The sequence below is a fragment of the Podarcis pityusensis genome, assembly GCF_964106645.2.
Source record: "Podarcis pityusensis genome assembly, chromosome: 9".
In the NCBI taxonomy this organism is placed as follows: Eukaryota; Metazoa; Chordata; class Lepidosauria; order Squamata; family Lacertidae; genus Podarcis; species Podarcis pityusensis.
The window spans coordinates 26,866,047-26,888,594 of NC_138034.1; the positions used below are offsets into that span (position 1 = coordinate 26,866,047).

At 41.7% G+C, this 22,548-nt stretch overlaps 2 protein-coding genes and 1 long non-coding RNA gene across 5 annotated transcripts in view; 2 read left to right on the forward strand and 1 right to left on the reverse strand.

The window, feature by feature from the left end:
* Nucleotides 1-189: 189 nt before the first annotated feature.
* On the forward strand, nt 190-6,050 carry RWDD4 (RWD domain containing 4; the record flags this gene model as incomplete). Its single annotated transcript, XM_081022218.1, has 6 exons — nt 190-340; nt 3,381-3,461; nt 4,185-4,294; nt 4,386-4,530; nt 4,985-5,102; nt 5,911-6,050. Exons 1-6 carry the CDS (start codon nt 317-319, stop codon nt 6,048-6,050), a joined length of 618 nt encoding a protein of 205 aa, XP_080878344.1. The 5' UTR covers nt 190-316.
* A 25-nt stretch (nt 6,051-6,075) lies between these two features.
* Nucleotides 6,076-22,548, reverse strand: part of LOC308485173 — a 30,548-nt gene continuing 14,075 nt past the window's right edge. For both annotated transcript variants that reach the window (XR_013990446.1, XR_013990447.1), the window contains exon 3: nt 6,076-6,212. This is a non-coding gene — a long non-coding RNA (uncharacterized lncRNA). The remainder of the gene's footprint in view (nt 6,213-22,548) is intronic.
* The window catches only part of LOC308485106 (uncharacterized protein), a 40,524-nt gene continuing 31,266 nt past the window's right edge, over nt 13,291-22,548 (forward strand). Inside the window, exons 1-8 of one of the 2 annotated variants that reach the window (XM_081020452.1) lie at nt 13,291-13,903; nt 15,400-15,462; nt 16,226-16,345; nt 17,955-18,032; nt 18,113-18,208; nt 18,984-19,545; nt 20,169-20,368; nt 21,229-21,641. In XM_081020452.1, the coding sequence (XP_080876578.1) occupies nt 13,853-13,903; nt 15,400-15,462; nt 16,226-16,345; nt 17,955-18,032; nt 18,113-18,208; nt 18,984-19,545; nt 20,169-20,368; nt 21,229-21,641 (1,583 nt within the window). In that variant the 5' untranslated portion in view covers nt 13,291-13,852. Of the gene's footprint in view, nt 13,904-14,388; nt 14,946-15,399; nt 15,463-16,225; nt 16,346-17,954; nt 18,033-18,112; nt 18,209-18,983; nt 19,546-20,168; nt 20,369-21,228; nt 21,642-22,548 lie in introns of those variants that run through there. The other variant, XM_081020451.1, reaches the window with a different exon arrangement.

Consider the following 22,548-nt stretch of genomic DNA (forward strand, 5'->3'; position numbering starts at 1 on the left):
CCGGACTGGCGTAAGGGAACCGAAGCGAGCCAGAGGGCGTGTCTGAAAGTGCCTGTGGCCAATAGGCAGCCGGGAACAAGACGCGGAAGGGTGGACCCCCGCGTCCAATAGGAAGGGCGGTGAGGACGCGGGTGCCGTGACCCCGCCTCCCCTTGTCATTTTCGGCGCACGCGCACGGGTAGGCGGCTGTCGGGATCAGTCGGGGCTGCGTGGATCTCGCCCTGGCGGAGAGGAGGGCGTCGCGATCACCTGGGAGGAGGGACGGTGGGCAGTGAAAGGGGTTGGGGGGGGCTCCTGTTTCCTCCGGTGTCGCGCCATGACGGCGAACGAAGACCAGGAGGTGAGTGAGGATTGAAAGGTTTTAGTAATGATGGGGAGAAGGGCAGAGTTTCATCCGCTGCACAAGTAGAGAATCAACAGGCGAAGTTCTCCCACCCCCCGCTCTGCTTCTCGGGGCTGGCGCTGCACCTGTTGAGCTTCTGCCTGCCGCAGCCAAAAGCTTGTACAGGCAACATGGGGCATAGCTCAGTTGCTTAGAGCAACGGTGCTGATAATTCAGAGGCTGCAATTTCGATCCCCATATGAGACAGTTGCATTTTCCTGCCTGGCAGGGGGTTGTACTAGATTATCCTTGTGGTCCCTTCCAACTCTCCAATTCTAGCACCCGCTGCTGGATATCTAGGTAATTTGCAGAAGATCCGAAAGGTTTCCTGACTCTGAAGTGTCCTGACAATAGCAAGAATTAGGCTGCGGGGGGGGGGGTGGAGATGGGTTGGAAAAGTGGGCATCTTTGCAGAAGGGTCTTGCGAGCTTGGTTCAAATCCAAATCTCAAGTGCTAGAGCAGAGTTTATGTGCAGAGACATCCTGTTCCTTAATTCTGAACAGACTTGCCTTGCTAAACCACTGTTTTGCACCTCCTTCTGTTTGGTGGTTCTCAGAGTCTTAGTGAAAAAACAAACTGAATCCCATAGGCCCACCCCTACATTACAGACGTTAGCATGCTTAAAAACCTCAGGATAATTCTGGTAATTTACTCACTACACTTGTCAACACCAAGTAGGCAATACCCTGATTCAGTGGTTTTTCAACCAGTGTGGCGTGGCACCCTGGGGTGCCTTGAATGATGGTGATGGGTGCAACACTGGGATCTGTCCCTCTTTCCTTCCCTCATCCTCTGATGCCCTCTCCCGTCTCAGCCACCCAAAGACTTGCACAGCTGTTAGTTGTGGTAGACCTGGCTACAAGCTCCGCAGGCAAATGCCGCCTCTGGGGCTGGTCAGGGGGTGCTAGTTGCCAGGAGCTGAAGCAGCCTCAGAGTAAGCAAGCAAGCGGGCAAGGGAGACCAGCTAGCCAGTCCACCAGCCCTTGCTGTTGGGAATGGACAGACAAGTCCCAGGCCCCTATGGGGCAGTGTGTGGAGGCACCTCTCTTTGGGGCGGGGGCAGGCAGCTCAGAGACCAGGGGCAGCAGTATTGGCTGCCCAGAGGACTCCCAAGGAGAGGGGAGAGGAGGCTGAGGGAACACTCCACAAGGGAGGATGTTCAAAAAGGTGAGAGTCTGCCTGCTCTGCAGGCAACTGGTGACATAACTGGGCTTCTGAGCCCCACACAGGTACCGCTGAAAGAATAAAGTTGCTCAAGGGAGCCGTGGACTCAAAAGGGTTGAAAACCTCTGCCCTGATTGAAAGCCGGAAGGGAGCATAGCTTGGTGGTAGAGTTCGCACACAGAGACCAGACACACAGACCCCACATCTACTTTCACAAAGACAACCTATCATCTTTACTTTTGCTACACAGTAGAAAGCCCAGTACAGTGGTACCTCGGGTTACATACACTTCAGGTTACATACACTTGAGGTTACAGACTCCGCTAACTCAGAAATAGTACCTCAGGTTAAGAACTTTGCTTCAGGATGAGAACAGAAATTGTGCTCTGATGGCGCAGCGGCAGCTGGAGGCCCCATTAGCTAAAGTGGTGCTTCAGGTTAAGAACAGTTTCAGGTTAAGAACGGACCTCTGGAACGAATTAAGTACTTAACCTGAGGTAACGCTGTACTGTTTTTAACACTTGATTGGGAGCCGCCCAGAGTGGCTGGGGAAACTCAGCCAGATGGGCGGGGTATAAATAATAAATTATTATTATATACCACTGTAGTTATGTGCTCATTACATACTCAGTTTCAACAAGATGTAACCATTGGATTTGGATCATAATTTTTGTTGTATTCTTCATATCAAATAATTCTATCAATTTTATAAATAAATACAAATATCCAAATTTATCTGTTGTATATGATATGTATTTTCATGTTTTCTTTTCTTAACTTTGCCTTGAATTTAAAGAACTGCATTAGAGAGCATATGCCTAATGGAACTTTGGGCTTCTGTTTCTCAAAACAGCAGTCTCCCAGGCCACATAGTAAATGGGTTGTGAAGCAAGGAACACAGAGGAGACTTTCAAAGTACTGTAGCTTGAAATATGACACAAGGCACTATTGTCCATAAGTGATCCCCCCCGATCAAAAAGTTACTGTGGTACCTCAGTTTATGAACTATTCGGTTTACGAACTCTGCAAAACCGGAAGTAGTGTCCCGGTTTGTGAACTTTACCTCAGTCTAAGAACGGAATCTGAACGGTGGAAGGGCACCGGCAGCGGGAGCCCTCATTAGGGAAAGTGCGCCTCAGTTTAAGAACGGTTTCGGTTTAAGAATGGACTTCCAGAATAGATTAAGTTTGTAAACCAAGGTACCACTGTATAGGGAGTACCATGCACAGAATACTCCTACAATCTTTCTACATGTGTATATGCGTTTTAAGGTCTTGTACAAAACAGTGAAAATACATACAGCTTCTGGGTCATGTGGCCAGCATGACTAAGACGCTTCTGGTGAAGCCAGAGCAGTGCACGGAAACGCCGTTTACCTTCCCACCGGAGCAGTACCTATTTATCTACTTGCACTGTGTGCTTTCGAACTGCTAGGTTGGCAGGAGCTGGGACTGAGCAATGGGAGCTCACCCCATCGTGGGGCTTTGAACCGCCAACCTTCTGATCAGCAAGCCCTAGGCTCTGTGATTTAACCCACAGCGCATCAGTAGTAGTAGTATTAAACCCTTTTTAATTTAATGTTCTCTTTTTAAAAATTATTTTGAACTAAGGTTGAAGGTGATGAAATTAATATCAAATATTAATACTTAAACAGATTGTACACAATTTAAATGGTTAAGAAGCAAATAGGAGTTCACCAAGACCACTACTGGCAAAGTATCTCTGGCCCTTTCCTGCAGCATTACCCTTAGGATTATTTTGTGTTTGAAAGATTTGTGCAAATGTTCTCTTTAGGTTTTAAAAATATTAATAATTTTCTTTCCTTTCCTTCAGATGGAGCTAGAAGCATTACGTTCTATTTATGAAGGTGATGAGTGTTTTAGGGAACTTAGCCCCATTTCCTTTCAATATAGGGTGAGTTTGCATGAGGTTTTATTACAGAAAAGTAATCTGTGTTGACTTGAACTGAGTCCCAATTCCTCCAAGACATATGCATGTATCTGAGGTAGCTCATAGTTTTTACTGGTTTTTTTAATTGATTTCTTGATTAATTGCATGCATTTACTGTGATTTAGCTATTGTACTCTGCTTTGGGATTATTTTATAGGAAAAGTGGGTAACAATTTTTTTAAGAAAAAAGTACACCCCTTGTCTAATACAGTTGTGAATGAAGGAATATTTAACTTGAAGCTTCAATAGCCACATTCATTTTCATAGGATTGACAGCATGCAATTTGTGAAGTCGAGCTCAGATTCATGCTGTTATCCAGCAATCTCATTTGAATTAAGCAATAATTATTTGAATTAAGAATACTTTGAATTAATAATTAAACAGTAATGATACTGTGTTTATTCAGAATGAGGAAAGTTACCTATGGAGCAAATGTCTTTTTTTATTATTGTTTTCTAATGGCAGCTGCATGGATTCCTGTGAAGCAATAGTTTACATTTGTATTGATTAGTGTTGCAGTCGTCTTATCTGAAGACTCAATTCTATGGATGATGATAATAATAAAAATCGACAGTGAAGGATCCTTGTTATAAAACAAATATATTTCAGTATTTCTTCCATTGGTTTAAAAATTTGGGGGGATTTTCTGGATTCTTACACTGCCATGCTTTATAAATATTTTCCAGATAGGTGAAAATGGAGACCCTAAAGCTTTCCTGATAGAAATATCATGGCCAGAAACATACCCTCAAACTGCTCCAGTCATCTCTATGGATGCATTCTTCAATAACTCTATGTAAGTATTCCAGATTCTTATAGTGGCATTTCTTCTGGAATAGCCTTCTTTTGCATCTATCCCTAAAAGGAAGTTCTATTATTTCTCCTAGAGCCTCCACCATAAAGCAAAGTATATTGAACAAATTAATGGAAGAAGTTGAAGTTAACCTTGGTACCTCTATGACATACACAATTTTTGAATATGCCAAAGATAATAAAGAGCTGTTTATGGAAAACCAACCCATTAATATTGCGGTAAGCTGATAACTTGTTTATATACCTCAAAATACTAGTGTTTTCCACCAAATATTAAGAAATTAATGCCAAACTGCCACTGCAAGAATAAGTTCACATTTCTAGAAAAGCTTCACTTTCCTATAGTAAACTAGTAACTGTTTGCCTCAGGTACAAATCGGTATTCTGGATGTTGTTAGTAAAAATGGCTGATTATTATACCTAGAATTGTATATTGTTCACTGGCTACAATATATAAAACTCCATGTATTGTCAACAAGGATTATGATAAGTCGCAACACAAATATCCTTATCTCATAATGAGCTTTCATAGCCAGTAAATGCAAAGTTTCCAGTGTAGAAAAGTATAGTTGAAAATCTGAAGCTGTTGGATCTTTACTAGATGGGAACCCAAGGATGAGAGAAAGTGCCAATAAATTACAGAAATATCTTATTAACAAATTATGTTTTTTAGACAGCTTTGAACAACTGCATCTCAACAGGACATCCAGATGCAGCACAAACTAGTAAGAAAAAAGAGAAAAAGGAACAATTGACCAAAACACAAAAACGAAAGTTAGCAGATAAAACAGGTGTGTATGGTGTAGTTCATATGTTTCTTTTAGATTTTCTTAAAAGATGCATTTTGTTATTGTATGCATTAGGAGATTTAACAAATGTTTGTCAAAGTACAGGATTTTACCAATGTTTGTATATTATGTTTATATTTTTGTGCAGGATTTTTTCCTTATTTGGGTGCTTTAATAGTAAAATGTTTATTAAAGCTGTGTGTGTGTGAATACAGTTAACCTTTCAGTAGTTATTGAGTTAGCTCCCATAAAAAGATCAAACCATGGTTTGGTACTATGACAGGGGTAGGCAACCTAAGGCCCGGGGGCCGGATGCGGCCCACTCGCCTCCTCAATCCAGCCCACGGATGGTCCAGGAATCAGCTGTTTTTACATGAGTAGAATGTGTCCTTTTATTTAAAATGCATCTCTGAGTTATTTGTGGGGCCTGCCTGGTGTTTTTACACAAGTAGAATGTGTGCTTTTATTTAAAATGCATCTCTGGGTTATTTGTGGGGCACAGGAATTCATTCATTTCCCCCCCCCAAAAAAAAAATAATAGTCTGGCCCACCACATGGTCTGAGGGACAGTGGACCGGCCCACGGCTGGAAAAGGTTGCTGACCCCTGCACTATGAGAATGAACCCTGTGTTCACATCATCCTTCCTTCCCACTCCCCTTATGAACCCCATTTAATTATTTAGTGTGTGGCTGCAAATAATAGTTTGCATTTTGAATCTCACAGCAAGCTGTGGTTTGCTGCAAACCAGGAAGTGGTTAATTAAAATCTGAAAATTGAAAATTAACAGCTTGTTTGTGGTGTTTTGAATAGATCACAAAGGAGAGCTTCCTCGAGGATGGAATTGGGTTGATGTAATAAAGGTAACATGCATCACAGTTGAAAATTATTTTATATATATATATATATATATATATATATATATATATTTAAGAGACTTCAGCAGTGTCTAATCTGTTTCTCTCCCTTTCTCTTCTTTTTGTTAATCCAAATGCCATCCACATCCAAAATGGTTCTCTTCTTATCCTTATGTAGCATGTAAGTATTTCAGTCTTCCTGAATTGTTGTACTAGTTTTCAGATATCTTTAATTCCAAGGTTTTTAGGGCACTTCTCCTAAACATGAAAAGAAATCCTATTGAATAATGTCCACATATTTTTTTTAACAAATTCAGAAGTATTGGCTAACCAGCCTACCACTTTCATGAAAAGAATAGTAATTGTTAGAGCTTTTCAACCAAATCTGATATATAATATCGAATATGCAAGAAAGTGGAAATCAAAATATTGTGTGATGTTGCCAGTGTTTGTAAATGTGTGATTAATACAGGTTAATGGTTTACAAATAAGTTCAATGCCCACATGTGGAATTGCCATCTCTCTGCATGCATGCTTGCATTCCTCCGTTGTTGTAATTATGTTGTACACTAGCCTGCTTCACATATCACTTTAAACCAATGCCTAATTTCCCCCCTGTACTTCAACACACTTCATATTCACTTTTAAACTACAGCTAAGCTCACCATATGGGACGCGGGTGGTGCTGTGGGTTAAAGCAGAGCCTAGGACTTGCTGTTCAGAAGGTCAGCGGTTCGAATCCCCGCAACGGGGTGAGCTCCCGTTGTTTGGTCCCTGCTCCTGCCAACCTAGCAGTTCGAAAGCACGTCAGGTGCAAGTAGATAAATAGGTACCGCTCTGGCGGGAAGGTAAATGGTGTTTCCGTGTGCTGCTCTGGTTCGCCAGAAGTGGCTTAGTCATGCTGGCCACATGACCCGGAAGCTGTACGCCGGCTCCCTCGGCCATTAAAGCAAGATGAGCGCTGCAACCCCAGAGTCGGCCACAACTGGACCTAATGGTCAGAGGCGCCTTTACCTTACCTAAGCTCACCATGGTATAAAGTGATATGCAAACAAGGCCATTGACTATAGTGCTAATTGATTGTTTGCATGTGTGAAGGAACTATCACAGAAGAATCACAACAAATCAAACTTTTTAGTAATCTAATGTTAATTTAAAAAACCCAATACTTTAAGGGCTGTCCAGGCAGGCTGTCTAATAAAGTGGTAAAATATGTCTACTGAGTTTCATTAAGGTTGCCACAAAGCATCTGATGAACTGCCCCAGGCCAAGATAAACCTTTTTGTTTCCATGCACTGAGATTCTGATCAATGCTATAGTCCCAGGTCCGTACTCTCAGGGTTTCTTTTTTTACTGTATGTCTCTCCAACCCTTTCAGGAACTTTTTGTTTAAGCAGCTCTCTTCGTTTTGGCAGTAAATCGGTTTTTACACCGGTTGCTGAATTTTGTGACATTCTAAATACTATAGCAGTACCAGTCTCAGATACCTGCCTTTAAGAAAGAAAAAAGTTAACAGAAAATCTGCAGATTGGGGCCAAGAAAAATGGTAGCTACTGAATATTTTAATCTTTTTTTTCAGCTAAGCAAAACTGGCTCCAAGGATGATGAATAGGAGGACACTGATATAGGAAAACATCAGCTTTTACTACAACACTGTTTGGAATCAACTGCCATGTTCTCTCTTTTTTCATTTACATTTTATAAAATGACAGTTCCTCACACATTGAAATCTGAAAAGGTGTGCTTACCTAGAGGGAAATGTTTTTGGTATCCATAATCACTTTCTTCATATCACATGTTTGCCCTTAAAGAAATTAGGTTGAAGATTGTCTCCTTCTATTTGGATGTCAACTATCAGGATTCTGAATATAACAATATGTAATTTGCTCTTATACTGTTTGACCCTGTACTAAATCATGCAAAACTGAAAGCGAATCATCTAATGCTCTAGCTGCTAGTCTTATTTTATATTTCTTTCTTGCATAGCTTCTTCAGTGTTATTTCAAATACTATTCATTACTGATCCAGCTTTTCAGATGAAATCTACAATGACAGGCTAAATTTTGCAAAAATATTGGAACTTCCTGAACCGTGGTATTCTTTAAATGCATTTTTCAACCCAATCTCATGGTCTCCCTCTAGCACAGCTTCCCAGCTGTAATATAGTCACAGTCCTAGAAAGCAAAACAGTATCATGAGGTACAAAAGATAAGGTATCAACTTTTAATCCCATGGCACATCTGCAGTTGCCTACCAGCCACTAATGATGCCCTTGCATTGGTACAGTCCCTGCATCAGTTATCAGCCCATGGCAAAGAACAAGTGCAAACATTATATGATTGAGCCAGTACACATGGTGTCCCATGCACAAGTAGAGAGAGATGGTTCCACCTTTCCATGCTGTAGGGAGGTAGCAGTAGGCAGAAACTACAACCATCAGGCCTCCCTTCAGACAGGGATTAAATCTTCTGCCAATCCACAGCCTACAACAATAATACTTTTGCCAGGCAAACAAGAAGGGAAGAAAGGAGAACCAGTCCACTGGCAACCCAATATCCTAGTGAGCAGATCCATGGGCTCTGAGAATTGTGGGCCCTTGAACGAGATTTGAGATTTGCTCTGGGATCAGCGCTCATACACTGACAACTGTCGGAACACTCCACGTAGCTTATATGTTGGTGTCTTCCACAGAGAGAAAAGAGATTTTGCTAATGGAGAAGTCAGAGGCAAGAAAGGAGGAACAGTATGGTAGGGAGCTCACAGCAGAAAGCACCAGGAGTTATCTAGTAGTTTGTTGGGATGGAGTACCGTAACGTGAGACAGAAGAGAATGAAGTCACTGCCTGCCACAGGAATTAGCACAATGTGGCTTTTGTAGCTACTCAACAACCTATGCTATGACACACACCCTTTCCCCCAACCAGTGATGGCCAAACTTGGCCCTCCAGCTGTTTTGGGACTACAGTTCCCATCATCCCTGACCACTGGTCCTGTTAGCTAGGGATGATGGGAGTTGTAGTCCCCAAACAGCTGGAGGGCCAAGTTTGGCCATCACTGCCCCAAACCATGTTTAGATGCAACTGGATAGACTAGATGTGACTTGCATTTGGAGCTGCAACTCAGTGGAATGGGATAGCAGAAGCTTCATAGACATTGGGTTGCAAGTTCAATCCCTGGATGCAATATCCTAGCAGAAGAGGCTGGAAAAGAGCTGCACGTATAGACATACTTGAGGCAGGGCAGCGCTACAGCCAATGGGAGTCAACGGTTCATGAGCCAATAGCCCCATTTAAATATTTGCTTGCCTTGCATAGAAGCTGAGGTGTTTTAATCTTTTTTTACAGTTGATTTTAATTAACTTTAAATGTGTTTAATGACTTTAACTGTTTTTGTTCATAATTTTAATAGTTCTTGTGAACTGCTTAGAGGTTTTACCACAGTCAAGCAGTTTTTCAAATTTGGTTGAATAAATAAAATAAAGTTATGCCCCAGAATGCCATCATTTCTCCCAGCTCCTTTCATCCCAGCCATGAACCTTTTCCCATAAACCTTTGGTTGATTGCCGGTAGCCACTGTAGAGGCAATGCCCCATTTGTACACACCCTTCTACTACTTGATTTATTATTACATCAACACGTAACCAGGGTAAGTGGCTGGTATATAAATTCAATAAATACTACTACTACTACTCTACTACTACTACTACTACAGCATAGAAAGCTAGTGAATTGTTGGGATACACTTTGTTACTCTAGCTAATACTCTAGTGGCCACAGACCTCGTCAGGTCATTAATTATGGGGGGATACTGTATTGAAATCCACAAGCCTTACTTGTTGAGTCCCTTCCCTCCAGTTTCAGCCAAATCACCCCACCTCTTTTATAAGCATAATGAAAGATACACATCCCAAGCTGTTTCCCAATACAAATGAAACTATCCTATTCTATCCAGAGCCACTGCTATTTGACAGCAATGAATCTTACCTTTTATCTATGAAGTTACTGTTCTTCACTCATCCAGAAAGTTGATGGGCTAAATATAATTTCATTTCTGATAATTATTATTTTTTAAATGGGTAATTAGAATTCTGACAGGACTGCAGTCCAAATCACACTGGGGAGTATACTTCATTGAACTCAGAATTTCTGAGTAAACCTGCATAGAATTCCACTGTATGGAAAACTGTGGTGAAAAAATAACTAGTACTAACCCACCAGTACATTTTCTCTCTTGGAAATGCATTTATGGTAGTTTGTATTTTTCCTCTCAAAAGGTAGCACAGTACCCGCCCTAAATGCTGGGTGCCATTTATTTCTGTTCGTTATATTCTTCCTTTGGAAAAATAGGAGTTGTCATGTTTTCTTGTATATGTTAATGAATAAAGAGATGGATATAACCACCAAATGGGTAGATAAAATGGAATTTTGCATAGATGTGCCGTCTTGTATCTAAAAGTTCTCTTTACTGTATTAATAGTAATAGAGCATAAGATGCCTTAATGCCATCTAATTTTTATTGTGGGAAGGGAGGGGTTTAAATAAATATATATTTATCTGCCGTGTTGTGTATTTATTTGCATTTAGGCCCTGTGCATACGGTGGGCCAAAGTTAAGCAGAAGCTTCAACTGTAGAGTTCAGCACATATTTCAGGCAGCTATTAAAACCTTTGTGACTTCAACCTGCTTCAGTTTGGCTAGGCAGCATTACCGTATTTTTCGCCCTATAGGACGCACTTTTTCCCCTCCAAAAATGAAGGGGAAATCTGTGTGCGTCCTATGGGGCGAATACAGGCTTTCGCTGAAGCTTGGAGAGCGAGAGGGGTCGGTGCGCACCGACCCCTCTTGCTCTCCAGGCTTCAGGAAGCTATCAGCAAGCCTGGGTAGCCCGCGGGAGTTCCCGCAGGGCTCCCTAGGCTGCGGATAGCAGCATGCCGCCTGGCGCGCGGGGCACCCTGAAGCAGAGCACCCCTCGCGCCAGGCAGACATCCGCAGTGTGGGGAGCCCTGTGGGAGTTCCTGCAGGGCTCCCTAGGCTGCGGATAGCAGCCTGCTGCACGGGGCGCGCTGAAGCAGAGCGCCCCCCGCTTCGGGCAGACATCGGCCAGCCCCACAAGCTCGGGGGACAGCGGGGAGGCGCCGCGCCGCCATCCCGCTGTTCCCCGACCTGGTTTTGGGGGGGGGGGAATAAAGGGGGAAAATTTCCTTTATCCCCCCCCAAAAAAAACTAGGTGCGTCCTATGGGACAAAAAATACGGTATGTGTTTCTGTAACAATATGCTACAAGACGCACGAAGAGCCCTGTTGCAGCAGGCCAAAGGCCTATTTAGCACAGCATCCTGTTCTCACAGTGACCAACTGGAAGGCTGCAAGCAGGACATGAGCACAAGATTGGGGTGGGGGGTGTTTTTTGCCAGATGGAACTCACCAGAACTCAGTTCCAGCACCTCTCTGGTGGGCGCCATTGCCACTATAAGAGAACAAGGGAGGCGTTCATGGTGAGCACCTCTTTTTCTAGAAAAATAACACTGGCAACAAAGCTCCCCCAACCTGAGATTCCCAGTAACATGCTGCCTCGAACAGTGTGGGTAGAACATGGCCGTCATGGAAGGGGGAAGGGGAGATAGAGCAACAGTGGGTGAGTTGGCTTGTAGCACACAGAAAAAAAATAAATGCATGGGATGTCCTAGTGTTGAGGCTGTGAGCAAACTAGTGGAATGTTTCTGTTGTAAATAACAATTTCAAACAAGGAAAACTGATGAGAATGGGATAACTTTAGCAGAGGAAGACTGCTCCAGAAACAGTTTCGCCTGCTCCATGAGTTCTCCCACACCCCCTTCCACAGGGGAATCCATATAGGATCCAAACCTACATATCCTCCCAAATAAGTAAATAAAATAGCATGATCAACAGATTGGATCACAGGCCAAGTTATATTTTGACAACTCCCGCCTTTCTACAAATAGATGTTATATCTGCGCTTCTTTGAAATTTAATTAGAGCCATCACAAAAATGAACAGGATATGCAGGCACTCGGCTATGTGATTTTTAGGGCAGTGAATACCTACATAAATTATTGTGCCTTTCACACAAAAGTAATTTCTATGAAAGTAATCCAGATATTAAACATCTAACATCTTTGTCGTGAACACCTGTATTTCTGCTGATGGGGGGACGGGACTAACATTTGAGACTGCCAGGTATGGAAAATAGAGTGCTTTTGTTCAATAGCTCCCCAAGGGAGAGGAAACTCAGTTTATGCAGAGTAGAAATTTAGTTACCATGACAATTTATCTGAATAGACCAGTTGGGGGGGAAACAAACAAACCGGAATTGCTTGTCTCCTTTCTGCTGCCACTTGACATGAAGTCAGAATTGGTAGGCTCTTGAAGGAAAACCTTGAAAGGTAGGATATCTGAATACTTCAGACACACTGGTTGATCTTTAGTTGCATGTTGCATTGTAGGGCACACTCTGCTTCTGCACTTTCCTTGTAATTAAAATGTCTTAAAATAGCCCACCCCAATGGTCATCCGGACTGGGGCTAATGGGAGTTGTAGTCCCACTTCCCAGGACGGTGTGAGGACCAATTTTGGGGTTGCACCAGCCTGGGAGGAAACTCTGATACCCTTTCCCTTGCCGGACTGTGGGGGTAAGAGGTGCTGTACCATTTAAGGTAAGCGGACTTGTAGTCCAAAACATCAGGAGGCTGCCTAAGAATATATTGTAGCAAAACCACCTCTGTCTTCCAGCTGTGTTCTTTCGCTTAAAAAATGTGCAGGCAGAAGTTGCTTCCAATTATAACTTCTAATACAATTATCTGAATTCACCCTGTGTTTCAACAGAGTTAGTTATCTCATCCAGTAAGGCAACTGTAACAATCCTCACCAAACTGCTCAAACTTGAGACCAACTGAAATAATTTCACAGTGGTTCTGTGTGGTTGGTCCCATGTTGCATCATTGTCTTCTATAAAGCTGTACCATGTGTGATAGGCAGGCTGTGGTTTAGGGGTCAACTATCCTAATGAGCCATTTCAACTCTACTGATTGGGAAACAATTGTTGCCGCTCAACCTAGCACAATTGATTTTGTATAATTAATAAATTTGTTCATTGTTACCTAACCTGCAAAAAACAGCCACCTAACAAACTCCACACAACACTGGCTTAATTATTTTTCACAACAATTTGTATAGGAATCTGTTTTAAGCTAATGGTAATTGTAATAAAGTGAGATAATAAATGAAGGTAGAGATTCACATCGAGTGCTGAACACATTCTTATGAGCTCATTAATAATGTTCAGCTATTGGGGTTGTTTTTCTCTTTCCACTTTTTTATTTGGCTTTGGAGCTGACTGTTCTAGCCAACAGCTCTTAAAAGGAGGCTAAAATCTGAATGGCAAGTCAAACAGGTTTTCCCACTGCATGTTGCTATGGGTTAGCGCTGCCTGGGAATCAGTAAACTTACTCACTTCCATACGCCAAGAGGCAGAGAAGAAAAATAGCGCTGGGAAGAGAGATGGGTTTTTTGTTTGCTATTTGGAAGCATCTGTGGGAGAGAAAACCCTACTACGTCATGGGTATTTTGTAAATACGTGTTATACTTCTCAAAGGCAAATGAAGGAAATGTGAAATTGGCTGATAATACTTTCAGTTACGCAGCAGTACCTGTAATTAGATTTGTGCCCTGCTGTCTTCTTACTAAATCTGTTCTCTTCTTACTAAAATTATAACTTTGGAAGGAAGCATACGAAGATGTTCGGTTATATGTTTTGGAGTACAACTAACTGATTCTTAGCTCAGGAGAGAGCTAAGACAATCCGCCAATACCTAAGAGGCAATGAAATAAAACTTTAAGCTGACTTTCTACATTTTCTGACTTTAAACATCTGTGCAAAAACCATGTGGGCAGCTGACACAAAAGGAAATTTGTCTCAGAAGCCTCTACATACAGTAAGTACCTTTTGAGTAAATCTTACTGAAACTGTAATTTAAAACTAGTTTTACTATGTTGGTTTCTGTTCTAAAACTTTGTATTTCACCCTCACATTTTTGGAGGGGGTATCTGGGCTGTGTAAGAACCCCAGTATTAAAAAGCATAGATGAAAGATACCTAACCTTTGTATTATTTTCAACTCAAAACTGTCAGCAGATTTCAACACATTATTAATATTGAAAGGTTATGATCTAAACTGTTGCTTCAAAATAAATCTACAGTTGAATTTTTATGCTAGCTTTTATATTATTAGAGGCCGTATATACTTCCTCCTCTGTAACTTCGTTTCAATTTAAAAGTGCCCAATCTTTCTGTTAAATTCTCAGAGATTAAGAAAGGGAGCATAGATGTAATATATCATATTTACTTATTTACAACCATTTTATGCTGCTTATCAACAAAGTCATCTTGGTGTTTACAAAAGTTATGAATCAATAATACAGAATCACCATCAAATATCATCAGGATCAATTAAGAACATATAAATACAGCCAACATGAAACCATTAGAAGCCAGCATAAAATGGGCATGTCCCTAGGCCCATGCAGACACAGAAGCAGGCTCAGCCTATTTTGCCGCCTGAGGTGAAATAGCAAGCGGCTGCCCGACACATGTACCACACACATGACCTTGCCTCTGGCCTTGCTAACCAGAGTTGCACGGCTGCAACTTCTGGATTTCAGCAAGATCCTGTGAGATCATGCGGCGGCCTCCGTGCACCACAGCCACTTTTCACTTATCTGGTGGTATCAGTTTGCCCCTCCAGCAGCCCAGTGATCTCATCTGCACCTTAATTTTCAAAGGCCTGCCTGAATAAAGAGATCTTAGCCTGCAGGGGGAAGGGTAACAAAGAGGGGAGCAAGTCTAACTTCTCTTGGGAGGGAATTCCACAGTATGGAAGCAGCCATGGAAAAAGCTCTCTCTTGGGTCACCACCAAACATGGGTCCTATGTTGATGGGATCAAGAGAAGATGCTCACCTGAGGATCTTGGCATCTGCGTAAGCTTTTATAGGGAGATACAACATTCCAGAAGGCCTGGGCCCAAACCACATAGGGCTTTGTAGGTCATAACCAGCACTTTCAATTGCAATCGGAAATGGACGAGTAGCCTGCAAAGTTGTTTTAACAAAAGAGTAAAATTCTCCCTGAAACCTGCTCCACTTAATAATCTGGTTGCAGTATTCTGAGCCAGCTAAAATTTCTGAACACTTTCCTTTGGATTCCAGGGGTGGGGTCCAAACACTTTACGTAGAATTATATAAAAAATTACTTTGTTATGTATTTTGTATACAGATACAGTTTCATTTTTATAAAATTGGTACACACCATTTCCAGAGCCTATGTAGACTTTTCTAGTCTTGTAACAACAGACATTATTTTTATCTGGCTTTGGCTGAATGTGTAGTTTGCAAAATTGAGGCACGGCAAAATTTTATGCTGTATTTCCTACAGGGTGAAAAAGAAACAATTGTTTTACCTTCAATTCATAAGAGACGATTGGATAATACTGTGACTGTAAGTATTTTAACAATAATGAACTTTTCATTATGTGTGGTGGAGTTCTAGCCCTGCTTACTTGAAATTAATTGCACTGTGATCAGTGAGGTTTACTCCCTAATCAAGTTTCTTCAGGAATCACAACCTAAATTTCTATCACTGTTGATTAGCATGTAAGTTGATGCTCCTCCAGACAACCTATTTATTCAGCATTCATCCAGACTTGCTTGCACGAAGCATATGTGGTGGTTAGACTTTTCCCAATCTAATTAAGCATTCCTCTTGATTTGTTTATGTGGGGGTAGTTATGAGCATTCTTCCTAATTTGTTTTGTAGGATCTTTACACATATTTCCATTTATCCTTTGTACACCCCACATTTTTCAATACATTTCCTCATCACTTTCCATACTGCAAAATATCTGGGTTTCTTTTTAAGTGGATTTGTTGTGCTAGGGCAACAGAGCATTTAAATCCACTTTAATTGTAGAAACCTAACATCCAATACACGACTGAACCCTTCCCACAATAAAGTGTCAGTCTGAAGACACCATCGGTTAGCTTGTGGAATATTAAGAATAGCTGGGTAATCAAATAAAGTACATACGGTAGTGCTTTAATTTAATTTAATTTGTGTTTTTGTTTTTATTTTGTATTTTTGTATTTTTATGTTGGGAACTGCCCTGAGATCTTTGGAAGAAGTGTTGTATAGAAATGTAATAAATTAATGAAATGAAAGGGATTATACCAAACCCGCCACATGCATTTATTTTTCTTTTTAGCCTTCTAGTAATTTGCATAGCCGAGGACACTCTAAAAGCCTCCAAGAATTGTTCTTCTCCCCACAGATGTCACATTCACAGAAATATGTGTGCAAAGATATTTGCTCAAAATGGACTGGGGTGAGTTACTGCTCTGGACTGATGGTGAGGTTAATGAGGTGCTGTGTATTCCCAAAGCATGAATGGTTTAATAACCTAAGTAATAGCTTAATCCTAAGACATGCAAGGGACGCGGGTGGCACTGTGGGTTAAACCACAGAGCCTAGGGCTTGCCAATCAGAAGGTCGGCGGTTTAAATCCCCGTGATGGGGTGAGCTCCCATTGCTCAGTCCCTGCTCCTGCCAACCTAGCAGTTCGAAAGCACACCAAAGGGCAAGTAGATAAATAGGTACTGCTCCAGCGGGAAGGTAAACGGCGTTTCCGTGCGCCGCTCTGGGTCGCCAGAAGGGGCTTAGTCATGCTCGCCACATGACCCAGAAGCTGTCCGCAAACAAAACGCCAGCTCCCTCGGCCAATAAAGCGAGATGAGTGCCACAACCCCAGAGTCGGTCACGACTGGACCTAATGGTCAGGGGTCCCTTTACCTTTAAGACATGCAAAAAAAAGCCTTGTTGTCATACACTGATACAAACATATGTTTAAAGGAAGATGAAAACAAAGGAGAACCAATAACTTTCCTGCTTTTTAAATAGAAGTACTAATAATTAGTAGGAACTCTGGTTTCAGCATGAGTATCATTAATCCCAGGGAAGCTATGAATCACTGTTAGAAAATATATTTCTTCCCATTTATGTGAACAGAACCGTCACTATAGTTCAGTCGCTAGAGCATGAGACTCTTAATGGGGTTGAGCCCAATGTAGGACAAAAAGATTCCTGCATAGCAGGGAGTTGGACTAGCAGACCCTCCAAATGTCCCAATTTCCCAGGGACACCCCTGATTTAGAGAAGCCATCCCAGTTTCTGATTTGATCCTGGAATGTCCCACTTTTCCTAGGATGTCCCTGTTTTCACTGGAGAAATGTTGGAGGGTATGGAGTTATCAAACCCCCAAATTGTCTGAAGGCAAACTTGTATAGGGAAGGTTTTTGGGTTTTTTATGTTTAGTGTTTAGTGTTTTATTATGTTTTTATATATGTTGGAAGCTGCCTAGGGTGGCTGGGCAACCCAGTAAGATGTGTGGGGTATAAACAGTAAAATTATCATTATGGAATGGGACGTCCCTATTTTCATCGGATAAATGTTGGAGGGTGTAGACTAGTTGGCCCTTGTGGTCCCTTCCAACTCTACAAGTCTATGATACTACAAGTAAAATTTCACATGATGTATATATTCATCAGCAATGTTCTCGTGTGGACCCTTGGGGCATTAAAAAGAAACTTTTGTAGGGTCAAAACATTCTTGAAAGATTCACAAATTTTGGCCCATTTACATCTCTCTGGCCACATCTGTACTGCACGTTTAAAGCAGTATCATACCTCTTCAAGCAGCCATGTCTTTCCCAAAAGGATTCTAGGAAGTGTCATTTGTTAAGGGTACTGAGAGTTTTAGGAGACCCCAACTCCTTACAGAGTTACAATTCCCCAAGTACCTTGGGAATAGGCATTGATTGTTAAACTACACTAGAAGTTAGCTCTGTAAGGGGAAGAGCGGTCATTGAAAGTAATACCTCACCATCAGTAAATTCCCTCATTTACCATTTTTATATTATATTATTAAATTACTTCTAGAAACAAAAATGTCATTGGCATGTACCCTATATGAAAATAACTGAAGAAACAGACATGCAAGTGAGGAAACACTTAAAGGTAGGTAATTACTTGCCTTTAAATTTTTTGAAAGGGGTGGAAAACAAAATGTTTCTAACATTTGCTTTGTTTGTCACTAGCACTGCACGTCTTTCCATTTTGTGAAAAACTTGAGACACACATCAGAGGATAAAAGTCAATCACATGTGAGAAACCCAGAGATGTTTATTCTAAGGGTAAGACACAAATCACCAGATGATGATAATGATACGGATAAGGATTTTGTTATTTATATGCCGCCCATCTGACTGGGTTGCCCCAGTCAGTCTGGTCTGCTCCCAACAAAATATTAAAAACACAATAAAACTTCCCTGAACAGGGATGCTGTTTAGGCATCTTCTACAAGTCAAATAGTTCTTTTACATCTGATGGGAGGACGTTCCTGTGCCGTGTCAGGAGACGCTGCGGGGACCAGCACAGCCTGGTGTGAGGTTGTGCTGGCCTGTGTAGCATCCCCAACACTGCATAGGTTGTTGCAGCCTTCCGCTAGGATGTTTCTATAATTGTATTATTCTGCAGTGCCAGGTGATTCCAAAAACAGATAATGTATTGGTCTCTCCTTTCCCTACGCATTGCTGTCCATGTATGATCAAGATCCTTGCAGAGGACAATGTTGTTCGCCTACAACTCTCATCATCCATGGTCATTATTCATGCTGGCTGGGGTGGATGGGAGTTGGAATCAAACATCTGGAGGGCTTCATGTTTGCTAACCCTGGTGTAATGTGAAGCATTTCAAATTTAGGTAGTTTAAAAATCAACAAAGCATGATTTAAGCCTCCTTTTCCAATCTTGCATCTCTTATATGTACTACTACTGCAGAAGTCAACGGGCATTTTGTGTGTATATGAGATAAAGAGAAATGCATGCTCAACAGTATATATGCAATTAAAATGGCAGTTTATAAAGGCTATCTAACTAATTGTGGGCTTGTTCATTTATTTGTTTTTAGCCGGAGGCAAACATAAATCAGATGAAATGCCACTATTCAAGTTTTAGTGTTTGTTCAAATGAGTCACCGGATGGGGATAAAACTACTGAATTGATTGAAAAAGTTGTAATTTCTAGACACAAAGAAACAGAAACCCAGAAATCAATGTATACAAACAAATGGCTCCTCCAAAGGCAAACAAGTGAAGAAACCCGCCATTCAGAAAACACCAAGACAACTGATGAAAAGAAAATTAACAGAAGGATAATGGATTTATCGAGAAGTGTGTTATCGGGTTCTCTAATGTTATCAGATGTAAATAGCTCAGAAGATAAAGCAGACAGAGCTGCTGTCTGTGGATCCTCATCATCCAGTCTACCTCACCTGAAAACCCAGACTGAAAAAGTAAAAACCTTTCGTGCTCATTTGCTTCAAGACCAGGGAATAATTAATGAAACCAGATGCTATCCATGCAAGTCTTCAGATGGTGATACAAACAGAGCTGCCATTAGAGGACAAATCAATTCTCCATGTTTATCCAAAAGGAAAATCTTCATGATCTATATCTGTGGAGACTATCAAGGTACAACCAAGAGCACCAGAATTTTGTGTTAAAAATCTTAAGATTAACAGATTTATTGTGGTATAAGCTGGTGTTTTGGGGTGGATAGGTAAATTGTCACTTTCCTCACCTACTATCTCCTCAGTGTTTTCATTCCTTTTCCAGCCATGCCGGTAACTATTTCTGGAGTGCTCTTGAACTATACTTTTTTTGTTTGTTTGTTTCATACCTCAGATTTGCACAAAACCAGAAAACAACACAAGCAAATCACCTTATAGAAAATTTTAATGTAATTTGCTTGTGCAGTTTTCTGCTTTTTTTCCCTTCAAATGTAAGTGATCAAAATAACAAAAAAATACACCAGATATTGCATAGCAAGTTAATCTGAAAAGTGTGTGCTGAGAATTTACAATTGCCTGTGAAATAAATTATGCTCCTAAAAGTCATGATAACTAGTGGTGCTAGAGTCCAGAACCTGGTCCCCTTTCCATTCAAATAAGCACCTTATTTTTACATTGCAGTGAGCCTATAAATCATATACTGAAAGTCTGCCAGTTGCTTCTATATCTCCACAGGCTCTAAAAATGTTGCTTTTAATCAACAAATTGGTTTAGGTAATATGCTTGCTTTATTATCTTAATCAGATTCAGAAGTAGAACGAAATGCATTAATGGAAAAGTCCTTTCCTTGGCTGTACAAATACTGTAAAGAGAGAGGCTACGACTTCCGGATGGTGGACCTGAGGTGGGGGATAAAAGATGGCATCACTAACAATCACAACATGGCTTCCCTCCATATGAAGACATTAAGGAAATGCCAGCAGTTGGGATTCCAAACCTTTGTTGTAAGTTCAGATGGAATTTGCAATACGTTAAGCACACAGAGAGTTTTTTAAATGCCATTTCAGGGCCTGGTTTTTCCATTTCGTAAGTCATTGGATGGAAGAGAGAGGGAAGTCTATATCAAAACAAAAATGGATATATCTGGACAGGGACGTATAAGGGGTGTGTGGGGTGCAGTTCACCCTGGGTGTTATCCCTGGGGGGTGACAAAATGGCACACAGCGGGGGGCAGCACTTATCGCAGGGCCTGGCCTGCAGCGCACCCAAGCCACACGTCTCTCCTGGGAGTATGGGGCTTGCGTCTGCCAGGCAGACTCCGTGGACAGCTTGCCCCGCCCCCACCGCTCCGGGTGCCAGAGCAGCTAGCTACACCCCTGTACCTGGATCACCCCTAGTAGCAGTCAGTTCATTAGGCTACTGTTCTGCCGCCTCAGTTCATTAGGTTATTCTTATGCACTACAGTCATACCTCGGGTTGAAGTAGCTTCGGGATGAATATTTTTGGGTTGCGCTCCGCGGCGACCCAGAAGTAATAGAGTGCGTTACTTCTGGGTTTCGCCGCTCGCGTATGCGCAGACGCTCGCTTCAGGATGCGAATGGGGCTCTGGAACGGATCCCGTTCGCATCCAGAGGTACCACTGTATATCTTTGCAGCACATTTGAAGCATGTTTTTACCCTCAGAGAATTTTGGGCGCTGTCATTTTTTGGGTATTCTAACTCTATAAGGGATAACAGATGTGCTTTGAATGTGTGTTTGCAGCCTCAGTATGGAATGCCACTGGCTTCACAAAACATTAAATGCACCAAGGCTTTATTGGTTCCATTGTAAGCCAATTTTCTCTTCTTTGGTTTTCTGTTTCAGGTTTTTATTGGGCAAAAGCATGACGACCCCTCTCTCCCAGCAGTAATAGCCAAGGAAGATTTAGAGGCGATCAAAGCCGCAATTGAACAAATGAAGCTGAGTACCAAAAAGTCAAAGCATACTTTGTCTAGTGGTTTGAGGGAAGAAACTCTAGTAGATAAAAAGAATGAAATCCAAGGTGATATTAGTCAATATGCCCTGAGCCCTAGTGTCTCAACAGAAGAACCTGAAGCTGAGACAAACAGCAAGAAGGAATATGAAATGATTAATTCAAATGGGCAGGAGTTTTCTAATGCTTCTCTCCTCACCCAAAAGACTGTAGCTGAATATGAGAGAGAACTTCAACTTCTGGATTGCTGGTACAGGTTGGATGAAAATTACATCCCTGCAGTTTACAGACTTCAACCTATTTGGTTAGTTACTGTCATTATTGTTGTTATTGTTAAATTACAGAAGCTTGGCAAAAACCCACAGGTGTTGGGACAACTGTTGTGTACTTTTCCTGGCATTTGGTGTCCATTTTGCTCTGTTTGTAAACAAATTCCCTTTCTAGTACTGCATCAGAGGTCATTTACTTCAATTGGCTATTGCTGGCCAGCAAAAGGAGTTTAACATGAAAAAGGAAACCAGTGTGGAAACCCCCTCACAGTTGCTGGTGCTTTGTTTGTGTGCAGGTCTGAATGTTTGAGTCTAGTATAAAGATGCCCCCCTGTGGGGGAAAAAATGAATGTCATTGCTCAGCCCAGCTGCCATGGGTGGGCAGAGCGGGAGGTGGAGACAATCTGAACAGCAGACTACGAGAATGAATGGGAAAGAACTGGTTTTCAGGGGCCTGTCCTGGAGTAAAATCCGAGGCAAAAATTTGTGGGAACTCCCAGCACGAGACCAAATTGAAAATGGAACTAGGTCTGGATTTAACGGAAAGTATGGATGAGCCTTTATTGAGCTCTAGTCCATGAACAAGCATGTGTTGGCTATGTCTACTGCAGTTTGGTTTGAGATTGAAATGAACCCAAACAGTTCCTCGTGCAAATACGTATTCTCATCACTTACTTCCATGAATATTACATCCAGAGACAGTTGTTCTATGCCAGAAATATCTGCTGTTTCATCTGCTAAAAGCCAGTACTTGAATCATAGGAGGGAATCATGGAGGGACAGAGACATCTTTTCTTAATTGGGTTGGCTTTTTCTCAGCCAGAACTTGCTGGAACTCAGTTCCATCACCTCTTAGGTGGGTGCCATTGCCATTATAAGAGAACAAAGGAGGTGCTCATGGTAAGTTCCAGCACCTCTTTTTCTAGAAAAATCGCATTGTTT